This window comes from Hyaena hyaena, unplaced genomic scaffold (assembly GCF_003009895.1).
Source record: "Hyaena hyaena isolate Hyena2069 unplaced genomic scaffold, ASM300989v1 scaffold_1402, whole genome shotgun sequence".
In the NCBI taxonomy this organism is placed as follows: Eukaryota; Metazoa; Chordata; class Mammalia; order Carnivora; family Hyaenidae; genus Hyaena; species Hyaena hyaena.
Window position 1 is genome coordinate 290,423 of NW_024082031.1, and position 26,700 is coordinate 317,122.

Sequence of the window (26,700 nt, forward strand, 5' to 3'; positions counted from 1 at the left end):
CCCCCCCCCCTTCCCCCCTCCCCCTCCCTCCCTCCCTCCCTCCCCTTCCCCTGCTCATGTGCTTGCTTACACCCTGTCTCTGAAAAATAAACAAACATTACAATAGCCAAGATATGGAGCTCAAGCGTCCATTAGTTGATGAATGGATAAAGAAGATACACACACACACTGGAATATTAGTCATGAAAAAGAACAAGAAATGATGCCATTTGCAATGACATGGATTAAGCTAGAGAGTATAATGCTAAGTAAAATAAGTCAGAGAAAGACAATTGCCATATGATTTCACTCATTATGTGGAATTTAAGAAACTAGCAAAGCGGGAGAAAAAGATAAACCAAGAAACAGGCTCTGTACTATAGAGAACAAACTGATGATTACTAGAGGGGAGATGGGTGGCAAGGTAGGTGAAGTGGGTTTTATAGATTAAGGAGTGCACCTGTGATGAGCACTGAGTGATATATGAAATTGTTGAATCACTGTATCATATACCTGAAACTAACTCTGTATATTAACTACCTGGAATTAGAATAAAAATTTTAAAAAAACAATCTGTTTGCCCTTAATATGTGAGTGGGTGAACTAATGAACAGAAACTCAAGAAATGATCCTCAACAGAAATGAAGTCTGCTACTCTTAGATTCTTAAGGGAAGAGTAAGAGATAAAATCATTTGAGAACACAGAAAAATACTTATATGCAAAAATATTCAAATGGCATTAGTTATAATAGCTCAGGTCAGAAGTAATTTAAATGTCCACCGAAGATTAAATAAATTATGGTGAATCTTTAAAGTGAACTATATAATATAATCACAAGTATTGATTTTGAATATATAGGGAAGTATCCCTGATAAAATGTTTATTAATAAGCCAAAATATAATATTAGAGTATATTATCTTAATTGTATAAAAATACTTGTATGCAAATGAATCGAGAAAAGTCTCTATAACTATATTGACTTGTTAATGGGGATATTTGGTTGCAGATAACTTTCACTTTTCTTCATATTTTTCCTTGTTCCTAAATCCATACAATAAACATATATAACATAATAATTTTTTCCCACTTGTTTATTTTTAAGCATCTATAAAATGCAGGACTGACGAGACCTGGTTTAAGAGCAAAAAGTCCAAAATTGGTCCTTATTTGACTTATAATTAATATGGCTCTCCCCAAAGTACAATTTCAGTCTTTACTAACAAAAATACAGTCCCAAATGAAGAAGGCATTAGTTCATTGGGTGTTCAGATGAACAACCATCTGACACCGTATGTCATATAAAGAGTTGGCCCCTCCCCCTTTTTAAAAAAAATATAATTTATTGTCAAATTGGTTTCCATACACTACTCAGTGTTCATCCCAACAAGTGCCCTCCTCCAGTGCCCATCACCCACTTTCCCCTTTACCACCCCCCCCCCCCCCCCATCAACCCTCAGTGTGTTTTCATTATTTGAGAATCTGTTATGGTTTGCCTTCCTTCCTCTCTAACTTTTGGCCATTTCTAGAAATGGCATAGTAGTGTAATATTTAAAGTAGTGTCAAGTAGAAGAGATACTAGGTTTTATTCTGTATTCTTTTAAAGAACATGTGTAGATCTAGCTTTAATGAGAGAAAGATATAGGGAAAAACTTTTAGTTAATTAGGCATTAACATCCAATTGTTACATATCCCCCTCCCTCACAAGGGCCTGACTTTGGTGGAAGTAAAATATTCCAGCCTAAAAATAGTACTGTTCAAACAGGATTTTCACACTTTCCTACAGAGTCTTGGGTTCCTATAAGTAAATCTTAAGAGTTCTATAAATATTTAGAAGGTACTTCAAAAACTTAATACAAATAATTAAACTTAATTTAAAAATAACATATTCACCCAAATATTTCAAATGCCAAATTTTAACACTTTGCAAATTAATAACATGTTTTGGATGTGCTGCTTAGTTGACTTGTTTTGGTACAGACCTCTGAATCAAATTTTCACCTGCTTGCTTTGATTTTCTGAGTTCAAGGTTAGTTATTTACTATTTGAATCTGTCTCTGTGAATCAAAGATGTTTTTAATACTCTGTGAGCAAAACAAAATACAGAAATAAGTTGGATATGGAGACTGATACAAGACTATAATCATCAGTATCCTCTGATTTAATATTTTTATATTCATCAAAACATTCATTGTTTTCAGTGATTTATTCAAACACAGTACTATTTTAATTTGTTTCATGTTATGGGAATCTTACTAGAAATTGTTTGAAAAAGTCTTTTATGGAGGATTGTCAAGTCTGCCTATAGAGCAGACTTTTTAATCTGCCTTCTCTTTATTTCTTTTGCCTTAGACCAAGCCACTATCACCTGTCACTTATACAACCTCAAAAATTTTGTTTGGTCTCATAATTCCCACTTTAGCTCCTGTAATCCATTCTCCACTAAGCATCTGGAATGATCTTAAAACATATAAAGCAATTTCATATCCTTGCTTAGAACCTTCCATTATTCCATTTCCTCTCTAACATTGTTTCATAGCCTTGCATTACTTCTTCCTTTATGTGGAATGCTCTTAATGCCATTCTTCACCTTGGTAACTTCTCATCCTTCATGTTTTAGTTAAAGGTCACCTCCTTGGAGTAGAGGATGAAAACTATGCTCCTTTTTGTCTCTCTGGATTAGAAAATAAGTATGACCTGACCTTTTATTCTTCTCCATGCATGAGAACTTCAGAATTGGAGCAGAGAGAGGAGTATTGTTTATCTAGCACAGTGTCCCGTGGCATAGTAAGATTTTAGTCAATATTTTTAAAGAGATAGTTGCATATTTGTTTCAAAGCGAGGAAGATGGGGTGTTGGAGGCCTATTAAAAGGACAGAGGTGTCTACTCCACTTAACACTTAGCAAAAAGTAGTACATTTAGTAAGTTTTGGCCATTTATAAAATATTTTATAAAACTAGGCTTAACAAGTTTAAATGGCGTGACCCAAAGTCATACTATTATTAAATATCAGTGCTAGACTGAATTCTATTAAATCCTGTAAGTCTACAATACTTAATTTGTAAGTAAAGAAAGAAAATACTATTAGCAGAAACTATCATCCCAGGGGAGCCATGTTTTACCTTATAGAAGCTGTTAACCCTGAACCCTTCCATACATGTAACTCTAACTTTCTAGTAAAGGCGAGATAGAAAAGTTGGCCTCTCCTTAGTTGAGATAAGGGTGTGACCCTGCATTTCCTTGACAGATCTCTTGTTGTGGTAAGAATAAAACTGCACACAGATTATGTAGATTTTATTCTCTTCTTTCTCTTTATAATTTGCTGACTCAGTTAAGGTTGTGTTCACCTTTAAATACCGGAAAGTTCTAACAATAACTTAAAGGGGAAGAAGGGCAGTTTTCTCACACAAGTCCAGATATGGCAGTCCAGAACTGGTTCAACTGTTTCCCAGTCCATAGTGGGCTGGCTTTTGCCTTCCTGCTTCTCAGCACATGGATAAAGGTATAAAAATGCAAAAGTATATATATATATTCCATCTTTGCAACATGGCACTTTTAAGAAAGTTCTTATTCCGACTTCTTACATCTCACAGGCCAGACCTCATTGTGTGGCCCCTTGCAAATGGAAAATGAGTAGGGAGACAGTAAATCATATCTGTATCTTGTACTCCCTCATTTAATGTCTTTTAGCATGATAGTCAAGTATCTAATAGTCATAATAATAATGTGTTGTGCTTTTAGATTTACTTTGGTGCAGAAGCATACAGTGGAATTTAATCAAGTGGCAATGGCTAATTCAGATGGATCCGAAGCTATGCTGAACAGAGTGATGACGAAAGATAATATTGGTGTTGCTGTGGTATTAGAGGTCCACAAAGAACTATTTGGAACAGGTGAGTGCAGTTTACAATGTTCTTACTAAAAATAAATACCATCCCATTCTTTCCCATCTTAAACAGGTGCACAGACTCTTGCCTTATTTTTGCAGTTAGTTTCTAGTCTTTAAGGAAAGTTAAGGGAGATAGGAAAATAGCAGTATTATGTAAACCGTCATATATTGCTAGAGATATTATTTAATAGGTAATCTGTAAAAAGGAAAGTCTTTAATATTGCAATTAATACCAAAAGGTTATTTGAAGTAGGAAATGCTTTAGTTAGGCTGAATTTGGAAATAATGATGAATTGGTTCTCTTTTTAGCCATATTTTTAGCTTCTTGAGTTTGAAATCTTTTGTCTTTAAGGTTAAGCACTTGGCAAGTTTTCTGTAATTTCTTTGTTACATCTCAGTCATTGTCAGGGTAAAAGCGGGATCTTTTATCTACCTGGTACTTATCTTTTGCATTTTAGATTATTTATAGCTTCCTTCAAAGTCAGAAACTCAATATGTACTTTGCATATCCAAACCTTTTTTCCCCTTTCTGCTGCCTGCCTTTGTGCACTTTATTGTTTACTTAACTAGTATATTTTAGGCAAGAGCAATGAAAAGATAAAGGACCACATTAGGGCATTATATTTAAACTTTTTTCCTGTGCTCACTGTAGTAGAAAAGTTGCTTTTGGTATTGATTTGTATTATTCAGAGCATGCCTGTCAGACCTCATTTTCTCTCTGTTCTTTAGTTTATCTATCATCAGACAATCTTTGATATGAGATTTAATCTTTTTTCTTCCTTCTTAGCCTTTCCATTTTTACCTACTTATATGTCCTTTCCAGTCTCATTTTTAAAAAGTTTGGTACCTCTTTGTTTAGTAATGTGAAAATGAATTTCTTTGGAGTTTTATTCTCCTTTTACTTTTCAGAAGAGCAATTATAAATTATACAGTAGACACTTTTCACATTTTGAAATATGTCGCATACTCCTACAAGAGGAATTTAATATTATAGAAGGTGCTCATGGCCCCATTGTTTTTAATAGTTTTTAATTTTTAATATAGTGAACATTTAATCTACAGCCAGAGTGACACTATAAAACTTTCAGGAAAGAATGGAGATTAGAGAATTTTGGCTACAAGTTTTTATATTATGATCAAAGTGTTTTTAAAAATAACTATTTCTATATTTATAAATCATATATCTGATAAGGGGTTACTCTCCAAAATATATAAATATCTCATAAAGCTCAGTAGCAAAAAACAAAAAAATCAAAAACAATCAGATTAAAATATGGACAGAGGGTCTGGATAGACATTTTTCCAAAGAAAATGGAGATAGCCAACAGGCACATGAAAAGATATCCAGCATTACTAATCAACAGGGAAATGGAAATCAAAACCACAATAAGATAGTATCTCATACTGTTAGTATAGCTATTATCAAAAGAACAAGAAATAACAGATTTTGTTGAGGATGTGGAGAAAAGAGAACTCTGTGCACCATTGGTAAAAATATAAACTGGTGCAACCACTATGGAAAACAGTATTCAGGTTCCACAAAAATGAAAAACAGAGTGGTACCTTTGTGGCTTTGTAGGTTAAGTTTCTGACTTCAGCTCAGGTCATGGTCTCGCCATTCTGAGTTCGAGCACTGCATTGGGCTCTGTGCTGACAGCTCAGAGCCTAGACCTTGTTTCAGATTCTGTCTCCATCCCACTCATGTGCACGCGTGCGCTCGCTCTCTCTCTCTCTCTCTCTCTATCTCTCTCAAAAATAAACATTACCAAAAAAATTTCTTTAATTAAAAACAGAAATGCCATATGATCCAGCAATTCTATTTCTGGATATTTATCCAAAGAAAATGAAAATACTAACTTGAAAAGATATATTCGCCCCCATGTTTATTGCAGCATTATTTACAATAGCCATGACATGGAAGCAACCTAAATGTCCATAAACAGATGAATGGATAAAGAAAAGGTAGTATATATACACAATGAAATACTATTCATCTATAAAAAAGAATACCTGCCATTTGTAATGATGGATTGAGCTTGAGGGCATTATTTTAAATGGAATAAGTAAAAGAAATATTATATAATATCATTTTATGAAGAATTTAAAGAACAAAACAAATGAGCAGAGAAAACAAAACCAAAATGTCAATTGTATAATTGATAAATAATACAATAAAATACAATAAAATTTTTTAAAAATGACTACTTCTGCCACATATAACAGACACTTCAGTTACTTATTACTCATCATTGATAATAATTATACCTTGATAAGGTGAAATGAAACTTTATGAAGATAGTAGCCTCAGAAAATTAGGTCTTTTTCTGTAGGGTTTATATTTTCAATAGAAAAAAAATTTAATAGAAAAATTTAAGAGACACTTGTATAGGATTTTTTTGTAGTTTCAAGTTTTTATTTAAATTCCAGTTAAAATACAATGTAATATTAGTTTCAGGTATAGAATAAAGTGATTCATCACTTCCATATAACACCTAGTTATCATCACAGGAGCCCTCCTTAATATCCATCACCTGCTTAACTCCTCCTCTCCCCCCCTGCCCTATTTCCCTTCTAGCAATCCTCAGGTGGTTCTCTTTATTTAAGAGTCTTTTTTATGGTCTGTCTCTCTTCCCCCACTTTCCCCCCACCCCCCATATTCATCTGTTTTGTTCCTTAAATTCCACATATGAGTGAAATAGGATGGTGTTTGTCTTTCTCTGATTGACTTATTTCACTTAGCATAATAGTCTTTAGTTCCAGCCACGTCATTGCCAATGTCAGAGTTTCATTCTTTTTTGATGGCTGAGTAGTGATGATGCTGAGTAGTGCAACTGCTGGATCATAGGTTAGTAATATAGAAATTTCAATATAGAATGAATTTTGCATGTTGACTATTATTACAGTAGTACAAATATATATAAAGTAAAAAGTGAGAAGTTCCATATCTCATTCATACTCTCATTAATTTCTTTACTTATTACTACACAGACCGTATATGTATAGTATATTTAAATGGCATCATATCACACTCATTGAGCTTTGTGTTTTAAATATTTTATGGATGTCTTTCTCTGTTAACTGTTTATGGATGTTAACTGAGTTTAATTTTCACAGTTTTTAATATATTATCTATCTTGTCTCCCATTTCAAAAGTTAATACTTTGACAACATTTTTAAAAATGTAGGTGATGGGGAGGAACCTTACACGTTTTCTGGTTGAATATCTCACTTTCCAAATGAACCTGAGTATCAAAAAAGTTAAGTGACTGGCGGAACACCAAAATAACAGTTAAAAAGCCAAGTCTAAAACCCAGATTTTGGGAGCACATTACTCCCTAAGTCTCCATTTTAAAATTACTTTATTTGGGTGTATGGTATCAATTTGTTTTGGTAGGAAACTTCCTTCCTTACTTAGTTTATATGATTTATATAAACTAATATATATATATTTATATATATATATATAGTGTTAATTGCCTTTTATTATGACCTATCACTGACATGCTCAGAGAATACAAGGTGAATGAGTACTAGGCAGTGGGAAGCATTTAAATTAAGGTTTAGGTCATTAAAAGAACTGAAAACCTGCCTCATTAGGTAATTGTGATTTTAAAATGACAGAGATATTTGAAGTGCTTGTTTACACCAAGAACTCATCAAATCAAAGTACTAGAATCAAATGTTGATTATATAGTGATATAATTCTTGGGCACATTTAGGGCAGAAGTTGGCAAACTTTTTCTGTAAAGATCCAGGTAATTAATATTTTAGAGTCTGTGGACTACATATAATCTCTGTTACAGTCTTTCAAAGAAATTTTTGTATAATCTTTTAAAAATATAAACCAGGTTTAGCTCATATAGGCTGTACAAAAACAGGTGGTGGGCCAAATTTAGCCCATGGCTGCAGTTTGTGTATCCTGATATAGGGGAATAATTCCCAGGTAGGGATTACCAGAATCTTAGGACATTAACTTCTAAGAACTACATTTTGAGATAAAGGGGAAGATATGAATTAATGGGGGAAAAAATAAAAAAGAGGCTACAGATTTGGGGAAGAAAACCTTAAGATACTGCTCTTTTGATGCCTATAACATAAACTTATCCTCCTTTTTCTAATGTTTAAATTTAGGTATGAAGCCTATTCATGCTGCAGACAAACAGCTGCTTATAGTGGCAAATGCCCACATGCATTGGGACCCAGAGTATTCTGATGTGAAACTTATCCAGACCATGATGTTTGTCTCAGAGGTTAAAAACATTCTGGAGAAAGCCTCTAGTAGGCCTGGCAGCCCAACTGCAGATCCTAATTCCATCCCGCTGGTGCTATGTGCAGATCTTAACTCATTGCCAGATTCAGGTATTTATAACATTTCCTCATTGCTTTCAGTTTTGCTCTAATTTCTCTTTGAAGGGCCAGCTAGTTCCCGACTTTTGAGTGGAGAATTTCTTTACAAAATTAGAGAGTGTATTAGTAAGAATCCAGGGATGATGGGGTATGGGGGTAGTTGAGAGTTTAGTAAAGAAGCTATTTCCAAAGAGGTGTACAGGGTTAAGGGACACAAAATAATGCATGATGCAGTACTTTACCACTGAGGGAATTTTAGGCCCTTTACCACACCTTCACCTAAGGGTTTGGAAAGTGGTAGGAACTGTTGTCAGAACTTGGAAAAAGTAGTTCTCAGAAGAGGGTTACCTAGTAGGAACAGTGGCTTTAAATTAACTGATGCTGTCCAGTCTCCGGCATCAACAGAAAATGAGTCAGGGGGAATATATATCCCTACCTCACTCTGCCCTCCTGGCAGTGCTGCCCATTGACCAAATCCAGCCAGAAGCTACAGTAGGAGGGGGTTTGCGGTTGTTGCAAACAACCTGCAGTCTGGAGCACAGGCTGCAGTGAGAAGAGGCAACCAGGAAATATTCAGCAGGGGTAGCTATCTCAATTTTCTAAGGTTGGCCACTTTTTAGTGATTTCATTAAATGATGTATGAAGATTGATAATAGGTGTAGAAGACTGATCAGCATTCTCCTTGGATTTGACATTACTTCTTGAGCTCCACTAAACTACTTTATGTCCTGATTTATTTTTAATCTTTGCAAAAATTAGTTCTGCATGTTAGATATTAAAGTTAAAATGTAAAACATTAAAGTATTACTCTTGTGCTATTACTGAAGCATATTCTAAATTTTGTATATTTTCAGTAAGCTATTTTAAATTATTTAAAATAATCCCTCAACAATAAATGTGAAGTAACCCAAATGCTTACAATTGGAAATTCATAAAAGTCACAAATCTAGAAGATATCTTTACTTTTTCTCCTTAGCAAATAAGTACTGAAATCATATTTTTATAAATGTTTGTCTTCAGCCCCTAACACAATTGGCACTTTAACCATGCCTTCCTTTCTTAGTTCTGTTTTTTTGAGTTTAAATTTCTCCCTTCTTAGTTAAGCCAGTGAGCTATCACTTAACAGCACAGTACTATGAGCTTCTGGAGCCAGACTGTCAGAGTTGGATCCTGCTTCTACCACTTAGAAGTGTAATCTATGACTAAGTTCTTTATTTTTAAATAAGGGGGTAATAATTTTATCCACCACATAAAGCTGCTTGTGAGGTTTAAGTGTATAAAGCAGTGCCTGGCATGTAATAAATGCTGGATAAATGATCACTCCTTTTCATCTATTGACAATACTGATATTGTGCTCATCTTTTATTCATTACATGTTGCTATCGTTCCTGATCACAAATAGAAATAGATGGCTAACAGTGTTCACTGATCATCATCATCATCATAAGGGCTATGATATATTTTTCATTTTACTTATTAAATGGAAGCAATGTATTTTTGAATGCTTCTACTCTTTTTACATTTTTAGACACACCTAATATTTTTGACCAAGCAGTATATCTATCTGTAGTATATAATGTTCTTTATAGTATTAGACTGAAAGAACTCCCTGTAGCTCAACGAATATTTTCTAGCTGAAACTATAAATATTGAAATGTTGAAGATGCAAGATCTATTTTTGTTGTAAATGATTTTTTATTATGTATGCTATATTTTACATACTCCTAAAGTTATTGATTGCATAAAACAATGAAATAGTAAAGAGATAGTGGTTTAGGATAATATTCTAAAAGCCTTTAGGGTCAGGATCTTCTTGGTGAATGTCTTCTTGGGCCCAGGGATCATCCTTAGCTTGAAGTACCATTAACAAAAATGAAGATATTTCTGGGTGACTCTGATGCTTTGATCTGAAGTAGGCAAATACCCTTAGTTTGATTTAACTATATAAAATTGGTGTTTGTTTTGTTTTTTGTGTTTTTTTGTATGTGGTTTTTTTAAACAACAAAAAGTCAGCTGTATATGGGTCAACCTAATAAAACCACACTGAACCTGGTATATCTACCTGACAACAAAATTTTGGTCATCAAGTCTTAACATAAGGTCTATATACTAAAAGGTAGTGTTTCTTCCTTCTTTATTCTACTAGGTGTCGTGGAATATTTAAGCAATGGAGGAGTAGCTGACAACCATAAAGACTTCAAGGAACTAAGGTACAATGAGTGTCTTATGAACTTCAGCTGCAATGGAAAGAATGGAAGCTCAGAAGGGAGAATCACACATGGCTTCCAACTGAAGAGCGCCTATGAAAATAACTTGATGCCTTACACCAATTACACCTTTGATTTCAAAGTAAGTAACAGTTTCTGGGCTGGCATAGAGATTATTTCAAATACAAACACAGGGCAAGAAAAGTATATATTATTTATTCCTAATTGTATAATATTCAGGAGTTTTTAGAGTCTAAATGTCTTTACTAAGTTTGTCCCTAAACGTAAGGAGGTTTGTTATCTTTGTTTTTTGTTATTGATGACCTGAAAAATTTTTTGAACTCTTAATTTTTTCAAATTTGAAGCAATGTTATTAAATAGCAAAAACTTCCTTAATGTTTACTATGTGCCAGGCAGTGTTCAAAGCACTGTGTTAAAAAAAAAAAAAATTTATGTGTTTATCTTGGAGAGCAGGGGAGGGGCAGAGAGAAAGGGAGTCACAGAATTCGAAGCAGGCTCTAGGCTCTGAGCTGTCAGCACAAAGCCTGACACAGGGCTCTAATTCAAGGACCATGAAGACATGACCTCTGAGCCAGAGTCGGATGCTTAACTGACCGAGCCACCCAGGTGCCCCAAAGCACATTATGTTTTTTACTATAGTTAATCTTCACCTGTCCATATCATCACTAATTTTCAGTAAGGGTCTAAATAATAAGCAACCCGATTAGTTAAGTTCATCTTGAATAAATTTATATAATAGCCTCTTAAAATATTCTTTGTACTTCCCATCAATGTCTGGTTTACCTTTAAAATTTCCAAGTTTCCTTGGGGGATGGGGTTGTAGACATTTGTACTTAGGGTCTGATATATATCCATGTAGTCAAACTAATACATTCCCAGGTGTGTGTGTGTGTGTGTGTGTGTGTGTGTGTGTGTGTGTGTGTTTGTATTCATGTAGTGAAACTATTACATTCTCAGGCAGTAGAACACTCCAGCTCTTAATAAAAGGAAAAAGAAAGATACTTTTTCAAAATAAGAAAAAAAATTTAGAGGGCCCATTATACAACACAAATTGTTCTTTATCTGATCACTCTGCCTGTAGCTCTTTTATTGTTTGACTTTCTGGCATTCAGGCATCTATATCAAAATGTTATACTATCCTGAAAAAAAGGCAGATATTATAAATTGGTTTGCTATAAGAAGCCTAGAGTGAATATAATAAAAATACCAAAGGAAATTTTCAAAATGGGCTTTTCACACTCCAGTAACCTTTTTATATTTTCAGTGCCTGTTAGCCCCTTTCTAAGGAACAAATAGTAGGAAGAAGAAGGGTAATTTGTGCACTGATGTTATTGGTCAGCTTTTGTAATCATGAGGTGGAGAAAAAAATTGCTTAGAAGAAATCAAATCTAATTTTAGTATCTTTGCTGTTAGAGTAGATAATACTGTCTCTAGCGATAGTTGGTTTTGTTCAAATCACTCATATGCAGTAATGTGCTAGTAGATCTTTAATAACCAGCTTTCTGAGAAATACAGTCCCTCACTTGTGGTATTTGCTGATTTCTGTGGTATAAGTATTCCCACTGTGGTAGATTTCAAGTTCCCAAATAACACCATTGAATTCAGAGTTACGAACAAGCACTAAGGAAGCAGGTACTAGCCTACTGTAGCACACCGCTGGTCTTCTGTGAGTTTAAAGGAAAACGTTTAGACTTTAATGATATACAGTTTGTTATAGGTTAATTCCCATCTTTGGGAATTGATATTGATATTGATATATGATATATGATATTGATATTGATATATTGATATATGATATTGATATATGATACATCTCTGTCAGCACAACCCAGAAAACCTAAAATAAAGTTCCCTAAAATAGGCGTGTAATAATTCTACAACTTGTTGTTTTGGCAAGTGTGTGGTTAAAAAGACCAAATCATTTCTATGTCATCTAGGCTTTGATAGAAGTTATTTTTTCCTTGTACACAAAGTGAAAATTTGGGATATTAATCTAAGCCATCTTTCTTAATCTTCTGAATTGTTTTAAAAATCCTTTGTTGATAGTTCTTCAAAAGATTTTACATGTGGTAATAATTGTATCAAAAATCATATTGAACCATTTGCACTGTCCAAAGAAAATACAGGTAAAGAATGAAAGGTGATTGACTCAGAGAGTGTTTGATGTTTGAAAGGATAGGATGAGATGGAAGGACAGAGCTATAAATCTCTGAGAGACGGGCGTGTATGGGAAGATAAATATTCTGGCTGGTTGCTAGATAGATGGATGGGATGGGAGGGTGAGAAAGGATGGAAAGATAAGATGACCATAGAACAAACTGTAAGGGCATTTCTAACAACAGAGAGTGAAGCTCTTAGTCCAAGTAATAGTGAGTGTTTCAATTTTATACAAAGCATTTTATGCCATCCCAGTATTAAAGGCAATCAGTAAAAAAGAATTGATAATATCAAATATAAAAATGTCATGTAATTAGCATTACATCCAGATCCAAATAAGTATTCTGCCATTGCATCAGTGTATTGTTTTTTGTTTTTTGTTTTTTTTAACTTAGCTTAGCATTTATTTACTTTATTGGTCCTTGAAGAAGTTAGAAATGTAGAAAAGTGATATTTCAAACTCAGATTCATTTAATCTAGAACTGATTTGGAACATACCAAAGGGTGGGTAAACAGTTAGGAAAATTACTTGTAGAACAGGTGTCTTAATGATAGCTAACAGATTGCGGACCATAGACTGTGTGTGTGGCTTAGAAACAACAAATTTATTTCTCATAGTTCCTGGAGACTGGAAATGTAAGATCAGGGTACTAGCATGGTCAGGTTTGGATGAGGGCCCTCTCCCGGGTTGCGGACAGCTATTTTCTTATATCCTCACGTGGCAGAGAGGCTGAAAGAACTCTCTAGGGTCTCTTTTTATAGAGCAACTAATCCCATTCATGAGAGCACCCGCTTCATGACCCAGTTACCTCCCTAAAGTCTTACTTCCTACTCCCATCATGTTAGGAGTCAGGATTTCAACATGTGAATTTTGGAGGGACAGAAACATTCAGACCGTAACACCAGATTCATGGAATTAACAGCTTAAATCAGACTTTCTACTGCCGTTGCTCTTTTCCCCACCAATCTAAGAGTGTGCCTGAACCAGTTAATGAAAAGAGGAAGGACAGTTTTCATATTTTGTCAAGTACTAAGTCTTTCTGTGTTACATTATGAAATTTCTGGTATATCATTTTCTCACTCTTTTATAAGATGATACTTAGCATAATGCTACCTCATAAATTATTTTCATCATTTTTACCTTTTTTCCAAATAGTTTTATAGTCTCACTATAATTTTTCCTAATATAGACTTTTTTCCCACATTGTAGCCTTTTTGAAAAAAGTTTGAACCAAAAAAACCTACATTGTAGATATAACATGTGTAAGTGTGCATACATATGTACAAATATTTTGGGTGAGTTTGCAGATATGATCTTGCTAATAAGGGTTTTTGATAAGAGCATTTACTCTGGGTGTTTCAAACTAAGAAAATAGTTAGAAGTGATGCCTCCAATTAAATGCATCTTACTTCCTGGAGTGTTTAACATTTTTCTTGGGGCCTGTGCTTGCAAAGGATTCTTTAAGTCTAGCAGCTGATGATAAAAAGATGTAGGAAGCTTATGGAACATAAATGACAAAATATTTCATTTGTATTTTGTTTAGTTTGTAGTTGAAAGAAAGGATAGTCTCATATAGGCTAATAAATGTACCCTTACCCTTGTTAAACTTTTTCCTAAAATGCCATTGCAAAATTAGGCATTAGCCAAAATGCAAGGATAATACCTTGTATTTACATAATTTCTTACTATTCAACTTGGACTGTTAATGGCAGAAGTCTTTGGATTCAAGTAGGTACCTTATGTGGCAAGGTTAAGGTTTGTAAATGTTCAGTGAGGCCCTCTTCCTCAAAAGAACTATCTCCTTAATTTGGTCTTGGTCATGTCAAAATCAACAACCTGAGGTAATTATTTCCAAATTCCATAATAAATTTTTTTTCATTAAAAGGTTTTGCTTGCTTTTTTTTTTTTTTTTTTAAAGTAGCCCATTTCACTGTGATAACATTTAAAATATTTGCTGGAACTCATAATGTATAGCATTTATAAATAGATACTTCCAGATCTGGAAATATTTCTTCATATTTGGGCTCAGGCTCTCTTAATGTGAACAGGAAGAAATTTGACTTTACCCTCTTGTCTCCACAGCCTGGGGCAATAAAAAGCACTCTAGTTTTAAAACTTAATGATCAGACAAACCAAATAAATCATCTAGTTCTCAGAGATAAAATTGATACAAATATATAGGTCCCTGCTGAATGCTAAGGAATCCAAAATTTACAGTATATTTATAGTTGTGAAAATGTAATGTACTGCAATATGTTCTAAAGAATACATTAGAAATGTTAGCTGTTTGTAGTATTTTGTATGTATATATGTATGTAGCATATCTGGGAAAGCTGAACTAGAATTGGCACATCTGAAAACAGGCTTTACCATGGCTTCGTGTATTTGGATATCTTGATGTGCAGAAAATTGAAAATAATGCCAATTAACATTAAAAGAATTAAAGCGAGTCCTACCTTTTCATTATGCATTTATATAAAAACAGCTTGCTGTAACTGATTTAGTGTAGTTCCCATAATGTTTATACTGATGGATTAGATTTCACTAACCTAAGCAAGACATTTTTAAAGATGCCTAGACACAGTGAGAAAGAATGAAATCTGGCCATTTGTAGCAACATGGATGGAACTTGTGGGTGTTATGCTGAGTGAAATAAGTCAGGCAGAAAAGGACAGATACCATATGTTTGCACATATAGGTGGGTTAGGAGGAACTTAACGGAGGACCATGGGGGAAGAGAAGGGGAAAAACAGTTGGGGAGAGGGAGGGAGGCAAACCATGAGAGACTCTTGAATGCTGAGAACAAACTGAGGGCTGCTGGGGTGGGGGAGAGGGTGATGGGCATGGAGGAGGGCACTTGTTGGGATGAGCACTGGGTGTTATATGGAAACCAACTTGACAATAAACTTTTTCTAAAAATTAAAAAAAAAAAGATGCCTAGACCTAGTTGGCGGTGTTTAGCTTCTCAGTTTGCGTACCACTTATGCACAAATTCAAGGCTTTATGACTCCAGTAGGGTCCTGTATTTCCCTATTGAGCCATCTTCATTTCATGTAATATTTTCAGAAGATTTGAGCCTTACTTGACCCCATTGTCAAGACAACAGCTACTAGTACAGGTTACTAAGGTATTTGGCTTTTACAAATCATGGATTGTTCTTTATATATCTTGAGTTATTCTTTTTTTTCTAAGCATATTTTTTTTCTTTTTTCTCAATCCCCAATCTCTTTCCAGGGCGTGATTGACTACATTTTCTATTCCAAGACTCATATGAACGTGCTTGGTGTCCTGGGGCCTTTAGATCCTCAATGGCTGGTTGAGAACAACATCACTGGGTGTCCACACCCTCACATCCCTTCAGACCACTTCTCACTGTTAACACAACTTGAACTCCACCCTCCACTTCTGCCTCTTGTCAATGGTGTTCACTTGCCTAATCGGAGGTAGTGGAGTACTGCCCCGCAAAGACGGGGGGATCTGTTGCTATGGACCTGTACAGTTGTAAATCAAAGTATGTAGGAGTGAAGTATGGCCATCCTTAAGCTGCTTCTTCAGGTTCCTTTCATTATGTGTTTGCTCTAAGATTTTGTACATTTTTGTGCATATTGGTTTCATTTGGCACTAGGGCTGGAACCAAAGTATTACTTTGCAGATTTTTAATTTAACATGTTTTTAAATGGGATCTTCTTCAAATTATATTAGAGTCAACATTTGTAATTAATAAATTACCAATTCGAGGCCCAACAAGTATATTTGTTTTTCCAAAACAAATACTTTCTTTTGAATGGCTTCAAATCAACCATTTTTGTAAAAGGCAATTTAAAAAAAACTATAACATTTTAAACTGAATGATGGCATGCCTTGCAGGAAAACTTTCTTGGATTTCTGTTTTCCATGATAACAAACTGATTTTTGGCTCCCCAGGTCTTTTGCACATTAACAAAGCACTTAAATTTGCTAGATCTGTACGTAAATGATGATATAGCCTATACCCATAATAAGAAAAATTGAGAAAGAGATTGCACAATATGCTTTCAAAATCAGGCATTTAACAGCACATGACAGTTGGGCAAGTGCTGGTTATTTTCTTGTTTTGAGGAATCACTCTGTTTTGTTCCTCTATTAGTTATAACCTCATTAGAAGTATTAATTTTAAGCCTTTCCAGTTTATTTATTGGGAAACAGTGGGTAATTTCTACTGCCACACATCTTGAAAATAGAATTTGTTACATTTAGGATGCTCACAAAAGTAGCATCTAGTATTTTTCATTATTCCCATCTACCCTTTTCTGCCTGGTTGTGCTAAAGAAAAAAACAGATACTCTATGATCAGTATAATTTTTGCAGTTACAGTCAGATGTTAAAAAAAAAAAAACAAAACGGAACAACTACTGAATGAAAAGACCCTGGTCAGTGTTTTAAAAGGGAAAAGCGATACAAATATTTCATGTGTTTCCCAAAGTAGGGCAAGTGGCTGCTGGTTTTGGCTTTTTGAGGTGACAATGGAAAAGATTTTGGAGGGAGAGAGAACAGGGAGTAGTTGAAAACCTCGGATCATTTTTCCTGACTCTAGTTGCCAAATGGCCATTATATGCTTTTAATCTTTGTTTCCATTGTCTGTCAGGGTTGAATTAAGAAGCTACTGGTTTATTCCCAACTGTTGATGCTCTTTAGAAACGTTGGAATCCTTTTTTGCCCAGGAGGGGCCAGTTGAAAATCTGTGACTCAAGAGGCAGTGAACATTATACCGTTTTCTGGGGGAAAAATTGGTTGGCTACTTGATGTTAATTATGGCACAGTAACAGGAAAAGGTTGTGTCTGTGTTTTTAAGTTTTTCTTTATTCTGCTTTTTTGCTGCTATAAGAGTTTTCTGAAATTTATATTTTAAACTTTTCATGCACTTTACTGTTTCTAGTCTCAAAATGTGATATTTTTAATAAACAAGAAATTTTCCATTATGTGAATGAAATTTTAAAAGAAAATAGCCTATATTTGTGTCTCACTAATATATAAAGTACAGGTCAAACTTAAATTATTTAATTAGTTTTAAATATATACAATTTGTCTCCTCTTTCAAACCTGACATCTTAGGCTGTTTTATGAGTCTTAAATGATGCATTTTCTTTGGTCATTTTATACTAATTTCTTCCATAGTAAATTAATCAGGCTATATAAGGTAATATTTCCCCTAAAGGGTAATTTTAGTGGGACGAGGGTGGTGGGAGGATGTAATGTCGTATATCGGATCGCATCAGAAGGGTTCTGTAAAGCCTAAACCCCCTTTTAAAAGTGCCTAGTGATAGAGGCGTTGTTTGTCATCTATTATAATTGGAATGTAATTGTAGTTGAGAGAAGTTCGATGTAAATAAAATATTCTTTTAAAAATGGTAAAGTACCAGAATAAACAAACAAAGAAACAACCCTTGAGGTGACAGATTTTCCTCAATGTGCAGGTACCCCTTCTTATATACCTCAAACATTCCACATCTAGCCATGCAAATTGATTACCTGAACCATAGTACTGGAAAGTAGAATAGCATGAAAAACTTAATTTTGTGGACATTACCTTTTTTTGTAATCAGCTACTGTATGTTTTATTTTAAATCTTTTGTTTTGGGTGGGTTTTCTGCTCTGGAGGTATATGCACTAACAAAACATTTTCCTCCTTTCATATACGCATGTTAATTAGCAATGTGAGCAATATTTCCTACCATACTTCACTCCCGATATTTTTTGAGATGTTTGTATAAAATGGAATTTAAAGTTCACTTATGATTGTATATGAATCACAGAGGAGCCCATTTATTAATAAAAAACTTTTTTAATAGTTAAATGTAGAGGGAAAAAATAAAAAAAAAATTGGGAAACATTGTAAACAGCTTAAGTTTATTTTGTGTATGATCGAGGCACTCTGTTGCAGGAAGGTGTGTAATTGGGTTCTCTCTGCTTCCAAATGCACTCTTTCAAACCATTCATTATCCTGTGTATTTTTAATGTGGTTTTAGTAAATGTTGGTAGTAGCTCTGTTGAAGTAGGTAATTGTGTTATGTTTTGGGTAGCACACACACCTGGGGCATGGTAACCCAAATTTCATGTGCACGGTTTCCCTTTAGCCCACTGCCCAGATTTCACACACCTTTCACCCTTTGTTCCCTTTGTAAAAGGAGTGGTATCTGTTTTGAGCTGCCAATTCAGATGATCAGAAATGCTGCTCTCCTCAGTATTGTCTTGTTAAAACGCATGCCATTTGGAACTTTGGCAGTGAGAAGCCAAAAGGAAGAGGTGAATGACATAGGGTATATATTCAGTGAAAGCAAGATATTTATGCTTATATACTTTCTAGTTCTCAGAATAAGTAAGCTTTATGCCATGGGGCTGCTGCATATTTTATGTGAAGTTAAGAGAAAATTTGGGCATTTTTAGGTTGTGCTAATGTGTTTTTTTTTTAACTGTTAAATATGATTTCTGATCTTTGTCTAAGAACTGGAGTGTTCTTTAAATTTATTAAAACAGTGTTGTTTGAGGAAGGGAAAAACTGCACTGTTTGCTATTACAACAGTCATACAAGTGCATGTCAAGTCACCCACTCTCTCAGGCATCAGTATCCGCCTCATAGCTTTACACATTTTGAAGGGGAATATTGCAGCATCCTCAGGACTGACATCTGAGAAAGGCTCAAATCCACTTACTGCTCCTTGCTTGTTGACTTTGTTTTAAAATATCGTGCCTGGTGTCAACTTTTAAGCAACAGCACTGCCTAAAAGCAAGCAGAGAACAGAATCCCAGCACCATTCTATAGGCAACTTTTTAGAATTCAGATATAGTAAATCTGTTCAAGATTTATGATGTTTTATGTAAAAAAAAATTTTTGTACAATGTAGCTGAATATTTTTGTTTCATTTCTTTGATGTAAGGCGTGTGAACGTTCGTTTGAATATCACATGTTAAAGTCAGGTAATGGCACAATGGGTTCTGAGACCAGCTTCCTCCCCTCCCCTCCCATTTGCCTTGTTCCAGACTCTTTATTTTCAAATTACTTTCTGATATTCATAGGCAGATATTTAATTTTACTAATAAGCATCCTGTGTGAATGTATTAAAGAAGCCACTGTGTTTTAGTGTTAGTTTGCAGAAATATAAAGCTTCATTCTTCTTTGTCCCTATTATTTGGTATGTTACAGTTATGCATTGAATCACAGAGAAGGGAGAAAGTTGAAAGATATCTAAGGCTCATATCACTTGATTTGGTGGTGGGTTGTATTAGAATTGAGGATGTGGCACACTAAAACTGGAACATGGACAAACACAACTGTGTTCCATTTTAAAATTGTACCTTCTAATTATCTGTTACGTGGGGGGAAAATTAAGTTTGCATTTGTATTTCTAAGAGTTTCTAAAAATCACAAATGACATCTATACTTTCAAATCAAATAGCAAGAAGTACAGAAAGCACAAGACAAAATAGGTTAAATATATTCTTTGATGGAACCAGACACATATTGTTTTCATTCCTAATACAAGGCTAGATTTTCTAGTGAATTGGCTGTGTCCCAGTACTTACAGTACTTACTTGTTTCTACGTCTTCTATTCTGAGAGATTTTAATAGCTTTGTAAAATGCACTGACAGATCAGTAGCTTTGGTCACAGAAAACATAATTTCTATACATTTGGCAGGCCATAGAATAATGGTTATATAGCAAGCAATGACTTTATGGCACATTTTCAAAATAGCATTCAGATATACTTTTTGACAGAAATGTGAATTCTCACATTTGTAAGGTATTCTCTTGCCTACCTGCCCTCCCCTTTAAACAAAAATCAACTTTCTAATGTGTAGATTTGTTTAATCTTTTCCTTCTGAATTGTATCATGTTTATAGAACTCAGAATTATAGGTAGACAAATCAGCTAGGAAAATCAGAATATTTTTCTAAGCCAGGAACTTTATCAAATAAAGTTTTCAATTTGTAGACTAATAAGAACTTTTGTAGTTATGATTGCTTTGACTGATTTTAATTTTTTTATGTCATCATGATCACCAAATTCAAATTCAAGTAAATTAGTATACCTTTAACCTGGCATATTTACCAAAGTTGTAATCTGTTTAAGAACAGGATACCAAGAGCATCTTACAGAATGATTTGGATAGCTCTGTTGTACAAGGGTCATCTTAAAATTTAAGGGTAAGAAGAAGAAGGAAAGCACTTATACTGCAGGGTGTTCTGAATACGATCCACCGGAAAAAAAAAAAAAAAAAAACCTGTTCAGGAAGGTGGTTAAGAGACCATGCATGTTTCTTGTTTTAACCAAATACCTTCTTTATGTAAGTTTCTCTGTTGAATTACGAGGCCTACAGCAAGAAATAGGGAGATACTAGGAAAAGCAAGCTTTGTTAACCTACTTCGTAATTCTTTTGGCATAGATTTTTTTTTTTTTTTGGCTTATTCTTGGAACCAAAGGAAGACAAACATGTTGAGGTTTTATTCAACGTATATTATGACATTGAAGTAATGGAATGTTTTTAAGTAAAATAGATTTTACTTTCAAAGCATATGAAATTATGACATTTCTGCCTATTAAATGTTCATTTTTATGACACTTAATATAAACTCAGTAGCATTGTATTGAAATTAGAAATTTATCAGAAATAAATCATATTTTGAAAGGGTATGTAAATGCCAAGTGATATGACTCTTTTGGCCTAGTAGCTTGGTATATTCAGCTTTCAGAAACTTTGAGAAGGCATAGTTTGGCACCTGTTAGTAGTTATTTTTCTTATAATCCCCCCAGATTTAGATAATTTCCCTACTTGTGTACGTGTCAACTTTTAATTCTAAAGGCATAAGAATCATGGTAACTCTTAGAAGTGATCCTTTCTTGGTCATTTCAGTTTTGTGTTAATTTCTAGTTACTGACCTTTGACTGTATTTCCTTTCAAGCTGTCAATGGTTATATGTACCATATTTGTTGAATTAGTTATCTTGACTCACACAATTGGCTCAGCATTGATGTGTCAAACAATGGCTTTGCTTAACAGGCTTAGTTTCCTGCTACTTGTTTCAGTGTTGATATGATAAGTGATGCAGTAGTCTGGGTGTGTATGTATTCAGAAGCTGTACTGTTCTTTCTCTGTGCTTAACTTGCTAAAAATATATTCCCTTACCTGTGAAATTCCCGAGCGGTGCTCTGCCAACTTTTTTGGGCGGGGGAGGAGTTTGGATGGCTGTATTACTGCACACTGGATCTGGAATTGTTCAGTGTTGTGAGTGGCAAATTTCTTAAACACCAGCAGCACTGAGAAGTGCACTATGGGCATTCGTACAGTTGTCCAAATGCAAGCAATTCTTTCATCTAGGAGAAGTTGAGGAATAGAGTTCATTGGAGTACTTGGAATATTTTGAGGAGAATGAACATTTCAAATTTGGCTTTTTTACTTCTGGATGGGGTAGTACAGAGGGAGATTTTGGGGGTTTTTTTGTTTTTGGGGTTTTTTTTTGTATTTTAAGAGAAAGAGTGTGTTTGTACCTTCTCTTTCGGAAAGGTCAGGGTGTTGGTCATATTCACTATATGTTAATTTATATCTTCTTTTGTGATTTCTTTCAACCATAAAACAAGTGCCAACTAATTGTCCATGAGACCATCTACTCTTCAACTCAATTTACCATTTGAATAGGGAAGGGTTAATTTATTCTCATTATTTGGCATTTAATTAACAATTCATTGTTTTTGCATAAATTTGAGTAATTCTGTGGCCTATAAATTGGTTTTGTAACTAATTTAATGGTTGGAAAGAAAAGCACTTGAGTTTAAAACTGAGCAAGGTATTTTGATCATTTTTCCCCTGAATACATAGTAGTTTCTATTGGTATTTCCCAGAACAAATTCTCCTGTTTTAGGTTGTATATTTACTTTGCTTTTGTCCTAAGAAAAAGCCAAGCACTAAATCAATTTGTAACTGTGTTCCAATAATCAGTTTAAAATTTAAGATCTTTCTTTTCTTTCTTTCTTTCTTTTCTTTCTTCCTCTTTTCTTTCTTTCTCTTTTCTTTCTTTCTTTCTTTCTTTCTTTTTTTCTTTCTCTTTCTAAGATTTAATGAAGTGCCATGTAATTGTAGCTACTAGTGTTTAATGTTTAATAGACTGGTTCTTTGGTGTTCTAATCATTTAACACTCTGTCATCCTTGAGAAAGTGGTTCTTTCTTATTGAACACGTTCTCTCTTGACAAAATCACCAGCTGCTTTATTTTTTCTATTTATTACAGTTTAAACAGTTGATGAGGTCTGAAACTTGACCAAACTGCTCAGCTGAGATGTTTTTCACAATAGACACTGTACAAAATGTGCGTGCAAAAGGACACAGTTGGGTGGTAGTATTTTTTCATTAATGTGAACATTGATTCAACAAAGCAGTCCTGCCTTTTAAATCTTGTGGCAGCTCAGAAGGGAGGTGCTTAAGAACCTTAACTACTATGTCAGATGACAAAATACTTTTTTCCATTTTGGAGATTGGGTACTGCTCACACATGATGTATAGGGCTAAATATATGCTTGTTTCCTTGCACCTGTGTACTTCCTCTTCTCTCCCTCCCTTTCCTTCCCCTGTAGGCAATAAATGGCCATTTTGCAACTGCATACCTTTGTCTTGGTTTTTTACTCTTTATCTGTGCAGTATGTGTCTGCTTTTAGGTGAGTACCTCTCTTGGAAAGTTGAAGTAAGAAACCAAGGTGATTCAGGCTAAAATTACAAATTCTTGCTACATTTTTTTCTGATGAACTGCTTAAACAATACTTTGTTTAGAAGAGATTTGAAAGTTAGCCATTTTTATGACTTGCTTTGGCTAAAAATCTGAGCAGAGGGACATGTGTCATTTCTGAGTGAAGCTTTAAGATCCAGTGTGCAATTTGGCATATTCCCTTCTCTTGCCTTGGTGATAATAGAAGCCTATATTGAGATCCACCTTCCCATCCTAGATACTTGAGTGACTTTGATGAACAGAGCTCCCCTGTTGCCATACTTAGAACATGTAGTTTGAGTGAGAAACAACTGCCAAATCTCAGTGTCTTCACAAAGTGGAGTTTTATTATTGAAGCATGAGCTAACCCATCCTGAACTGCAATCATCAGATCTGCTGAGTTACTGACATAAACCAATCTTAATTAATAAGTGGACCTCCTAAGACCTAGAGTAAACTCATTCAACAAATATTCAGGTATCTACTATGAACAAGCTGCTTTGGGGATATAATGTTGGACAGGTTGCCTGTCCAAGTTCCATTTATGACACAAAATATTGAAGTATTTTAGTCATAGTAAAGGTATCTAAAATCTTAGAGTCTTGGAAGGGGAGAAGGAAAGGGCATACAGTGAAATAATTTGTAATTCTGAAACTATGTTTAGGGATATTCAGTAGAAAATCGATTTTAAGATATGGTGTGATTGAGACTAGATTGTTCTTGAAGAACATGAAACAATAAACTGAGCTGTCCAGTTTAACAAGGGCTTAGGGAAGATAATGGCAGTTTCTTCTGGAACAGATTGCAAGCATTGACAAATCTCTAGGCTAAAAGCTCCGTGCCTGCTGATTGGTCCTTTTTACCCAGGATCCAGTACAAGCGTGTCTCTGACCCCAAGGACCCTCTTTTTAGAGGCCTTGATGTTGGCCAGCCTTTAGGAAGTACTCCAAAAGTAGAATCACTTGAAGTGTATCTTGAAGGGACCAGGTGTTGGGACAAGGCTTATTAAGAAGATATTCCTAAATTTAATACAGGAATCAAGACACTCCCCTTGCATTCCACCATGTGATCTTGATCAAAATGTACCCTTTTTGTTAAAATGGATGTAAGAAACTGAATCTCATGAAATGATTCAAAAAGCAGACACCAAGACCAGCCTGCATAGAGAGCATTTATTTGGAGAAGTGATCCCAACAAAGAGTAGGGGAGTAGGAATAATGGAATAGGGAAAGCCAAGTCAAGGGTGCAGTTTTGAGCTGATCACCTCTCGGCAACTGGGACATAAACTTGCTACTGACTCTTTGGGAACTGACTAGAATGCACCTCTAAATTGTCTTCATGAGGGATGAGAGAGGAGAAAATTTATTTATGGGCTCCCATGAGAAAAAGGTGTTCATTCTTTTTCATTTGTGTGTATGTTAAGTTCACTAAGTAGATTTCTGCAGGAATCCCATATAATAATAGTGGATAAACGGGGTGGTGCAGAAACCAAAAGGCAAAGTGCTATTAAGTTACATTTGTGTGCAACTGGTTGCCAAGCTAGGATGAACATAAGGAATGGACTGAGAGGATGTGAGGCAGAGCACAAGAGGAGTCTGACATGATGAGACATTGTAATCTCAACAAAATATGAAGTAGAAGAACAAGGTACAGTCCATTGCTGCAACTGCTTCAGAGGCTATGATTAATATTTATCCCCTCTCTTCCAGATTTTACTCAGCTTTTCACCAGCACAACCGTGGGTCTAGATTGCTTTTCTAAGGTTTGGTAATCCAGACCTTCATTCCAACAAGATGTTCTGTGCTTGGTGGGCATGTTTACAGAGTTTGCCCAGTCATCCCTAGACATGAAAGAACCAAGAGCTGCCCCATGAATCCCTTGGGTTCCAGATATGCTAATTCCTGACTCCCATTGTGTAGCAGCAACCCTGCCTTCTCATGCCAATATGATGAATCTTTTTTTTAAAATATTTGTTTATTTTTGAGAGAGAGACAGAGTATAAGTGGGGGAGGAGCAGAGAGAGAGAGGGAGACACAGAATCTGAAGTAGGCTCTAGGCTCCAAGCTGTCAGCACAGAGCCTGCTGCAGGGTTGAACCCATGAACCAAATGAGTCACTCAGACACCCCTATGATGAATATTCTATACCAGCATTGTGAGCCGCAAATGACCCCTTCCTGGGGACAGCCTACATCCAATGCCTGGGAAGTGCGTGGGTATTCAGGTTCAGTATTAGTCCACTTCAGCACCTCTGAAGCACCATCCCATCATCAGAGTTTTCCACTAATTGCACGTTAATCTCTATTTCAGAGTATGCTTCCCAAGGAACACAACCTACCACACCAATATTCAAGGAATCATGCCAGCAGCATGTTTTGACTGCCTCCAGAACTTCTTGCTAAGACTTAAATCTTGAAGCACAATAGAGTGCCACCATGCCAATAAATTGTTCCTTATGCAGTCTTACTTAGATTTCTCGGATACAACACTTTCAAGATCTACTTCCATATGTTTCTTTAGTCCTTGGTCATAATGTTAGCCCAGGTCTTAGAATTCTCTGGGGTATGGAAGCTGTTTTCTCCTGGGTTAAGTGTTGTATACCTCTGCTCAGGCAGTGCTGTGATTTCACCAGTTATTGATCTCCAGTTCAAACAGGGAAGGCATGGGTGGATCTTAAGGAGGACAAGCAGTCTTTTGAGTCACCTTCTGCAAGTAAGAACTTTGCAAGTTATGTAGGCAAAGGGAGGTTTCTTTCTTTTAGCAAGAGACAGGGCCCTGAGGGTTCAAGGACATCTGGGAATTTGAACTTCTCTGGCTTTTTACCAAATGTTCCTATCCCAGGTTTCCAAGTTTTACTTCATACAACCTTGAAGATTATGCTCATGTTCATTGTGATTCTGCTACTATTACACAAATCGTGAACCTGATTTTTAGCACTGTTTACCCCATGGCTGCTGAAATAATTGTTAAGCGCTCCTCTGGATTCACAGCATGTCTTGAGTTATAGTTGGGTAATCTGAGCCTGGCATTTTATTTTTTCAAGATGTCTAAAGTCAGTTTTGAGAACCAGAAAGCCCCACAATCCTTATACTCAAAATTGTGCATGCTATTTAAGTGCTACTACTTCCCATGTAGCCAATGTTTCTCTTCCAACTGTACTTCAGATCCATCACCAGTGAAAGCATACTGGGGTCATCAACCAACAATGGAGTGACTAGAGAGTGATCCAGAGCCAGAAGCATTTGCTTTATTGGGCTACTTCTGTTAATTATTGTCTTGGCCTAAGTTTCTCCAAAAGACAGAGCCTGGGAGATCTTCCTTGCAGGTTAGTTGATGTTGGGATGTGATCTTAAGAAACGAGTGGACACTA

At 35.2% G+C, this 26,700-nt stretch overlaps 1 protein-coding gene across 2 annotated transcripts in view; it reads left to right on the forward strand.

Moving 5' to 3' along the window:
• Positions 1–23,231, forward strand: part of CNOT6L (CCR4-NOT transcription complex subunit 6 like) — a 119,487-nt gene extending 96,256 nt beyond the window's left edge. For both annotated transcript variants that reach the window (XM_039223629.1, XM_039223628.1), the window contains exons 9-12: positions 3,721–3,872; positions 8,000–8,227; positions 10,362–10,564; positions 15,836–23,231. In XM_039223629.1, coding sequence (XP_039079560.1) covers positions 3,721–3,872; positions 8,000–8,227; positions 10,362–10,564; positions 15,836–16,048 — 796 coding nt within the window. In that variant the 3' untranslated portion in view covers positions 16,049–23,231. The remainder of the gene's footprint in view (positions 1–3,720; positions 3,873–7,999; positions 8,228–10,361; positions 10,565–15,835) is intronic.
• The last annotated feature ends 3,469 nt before the right edge of the window (positions 23,232–26,700 follow it).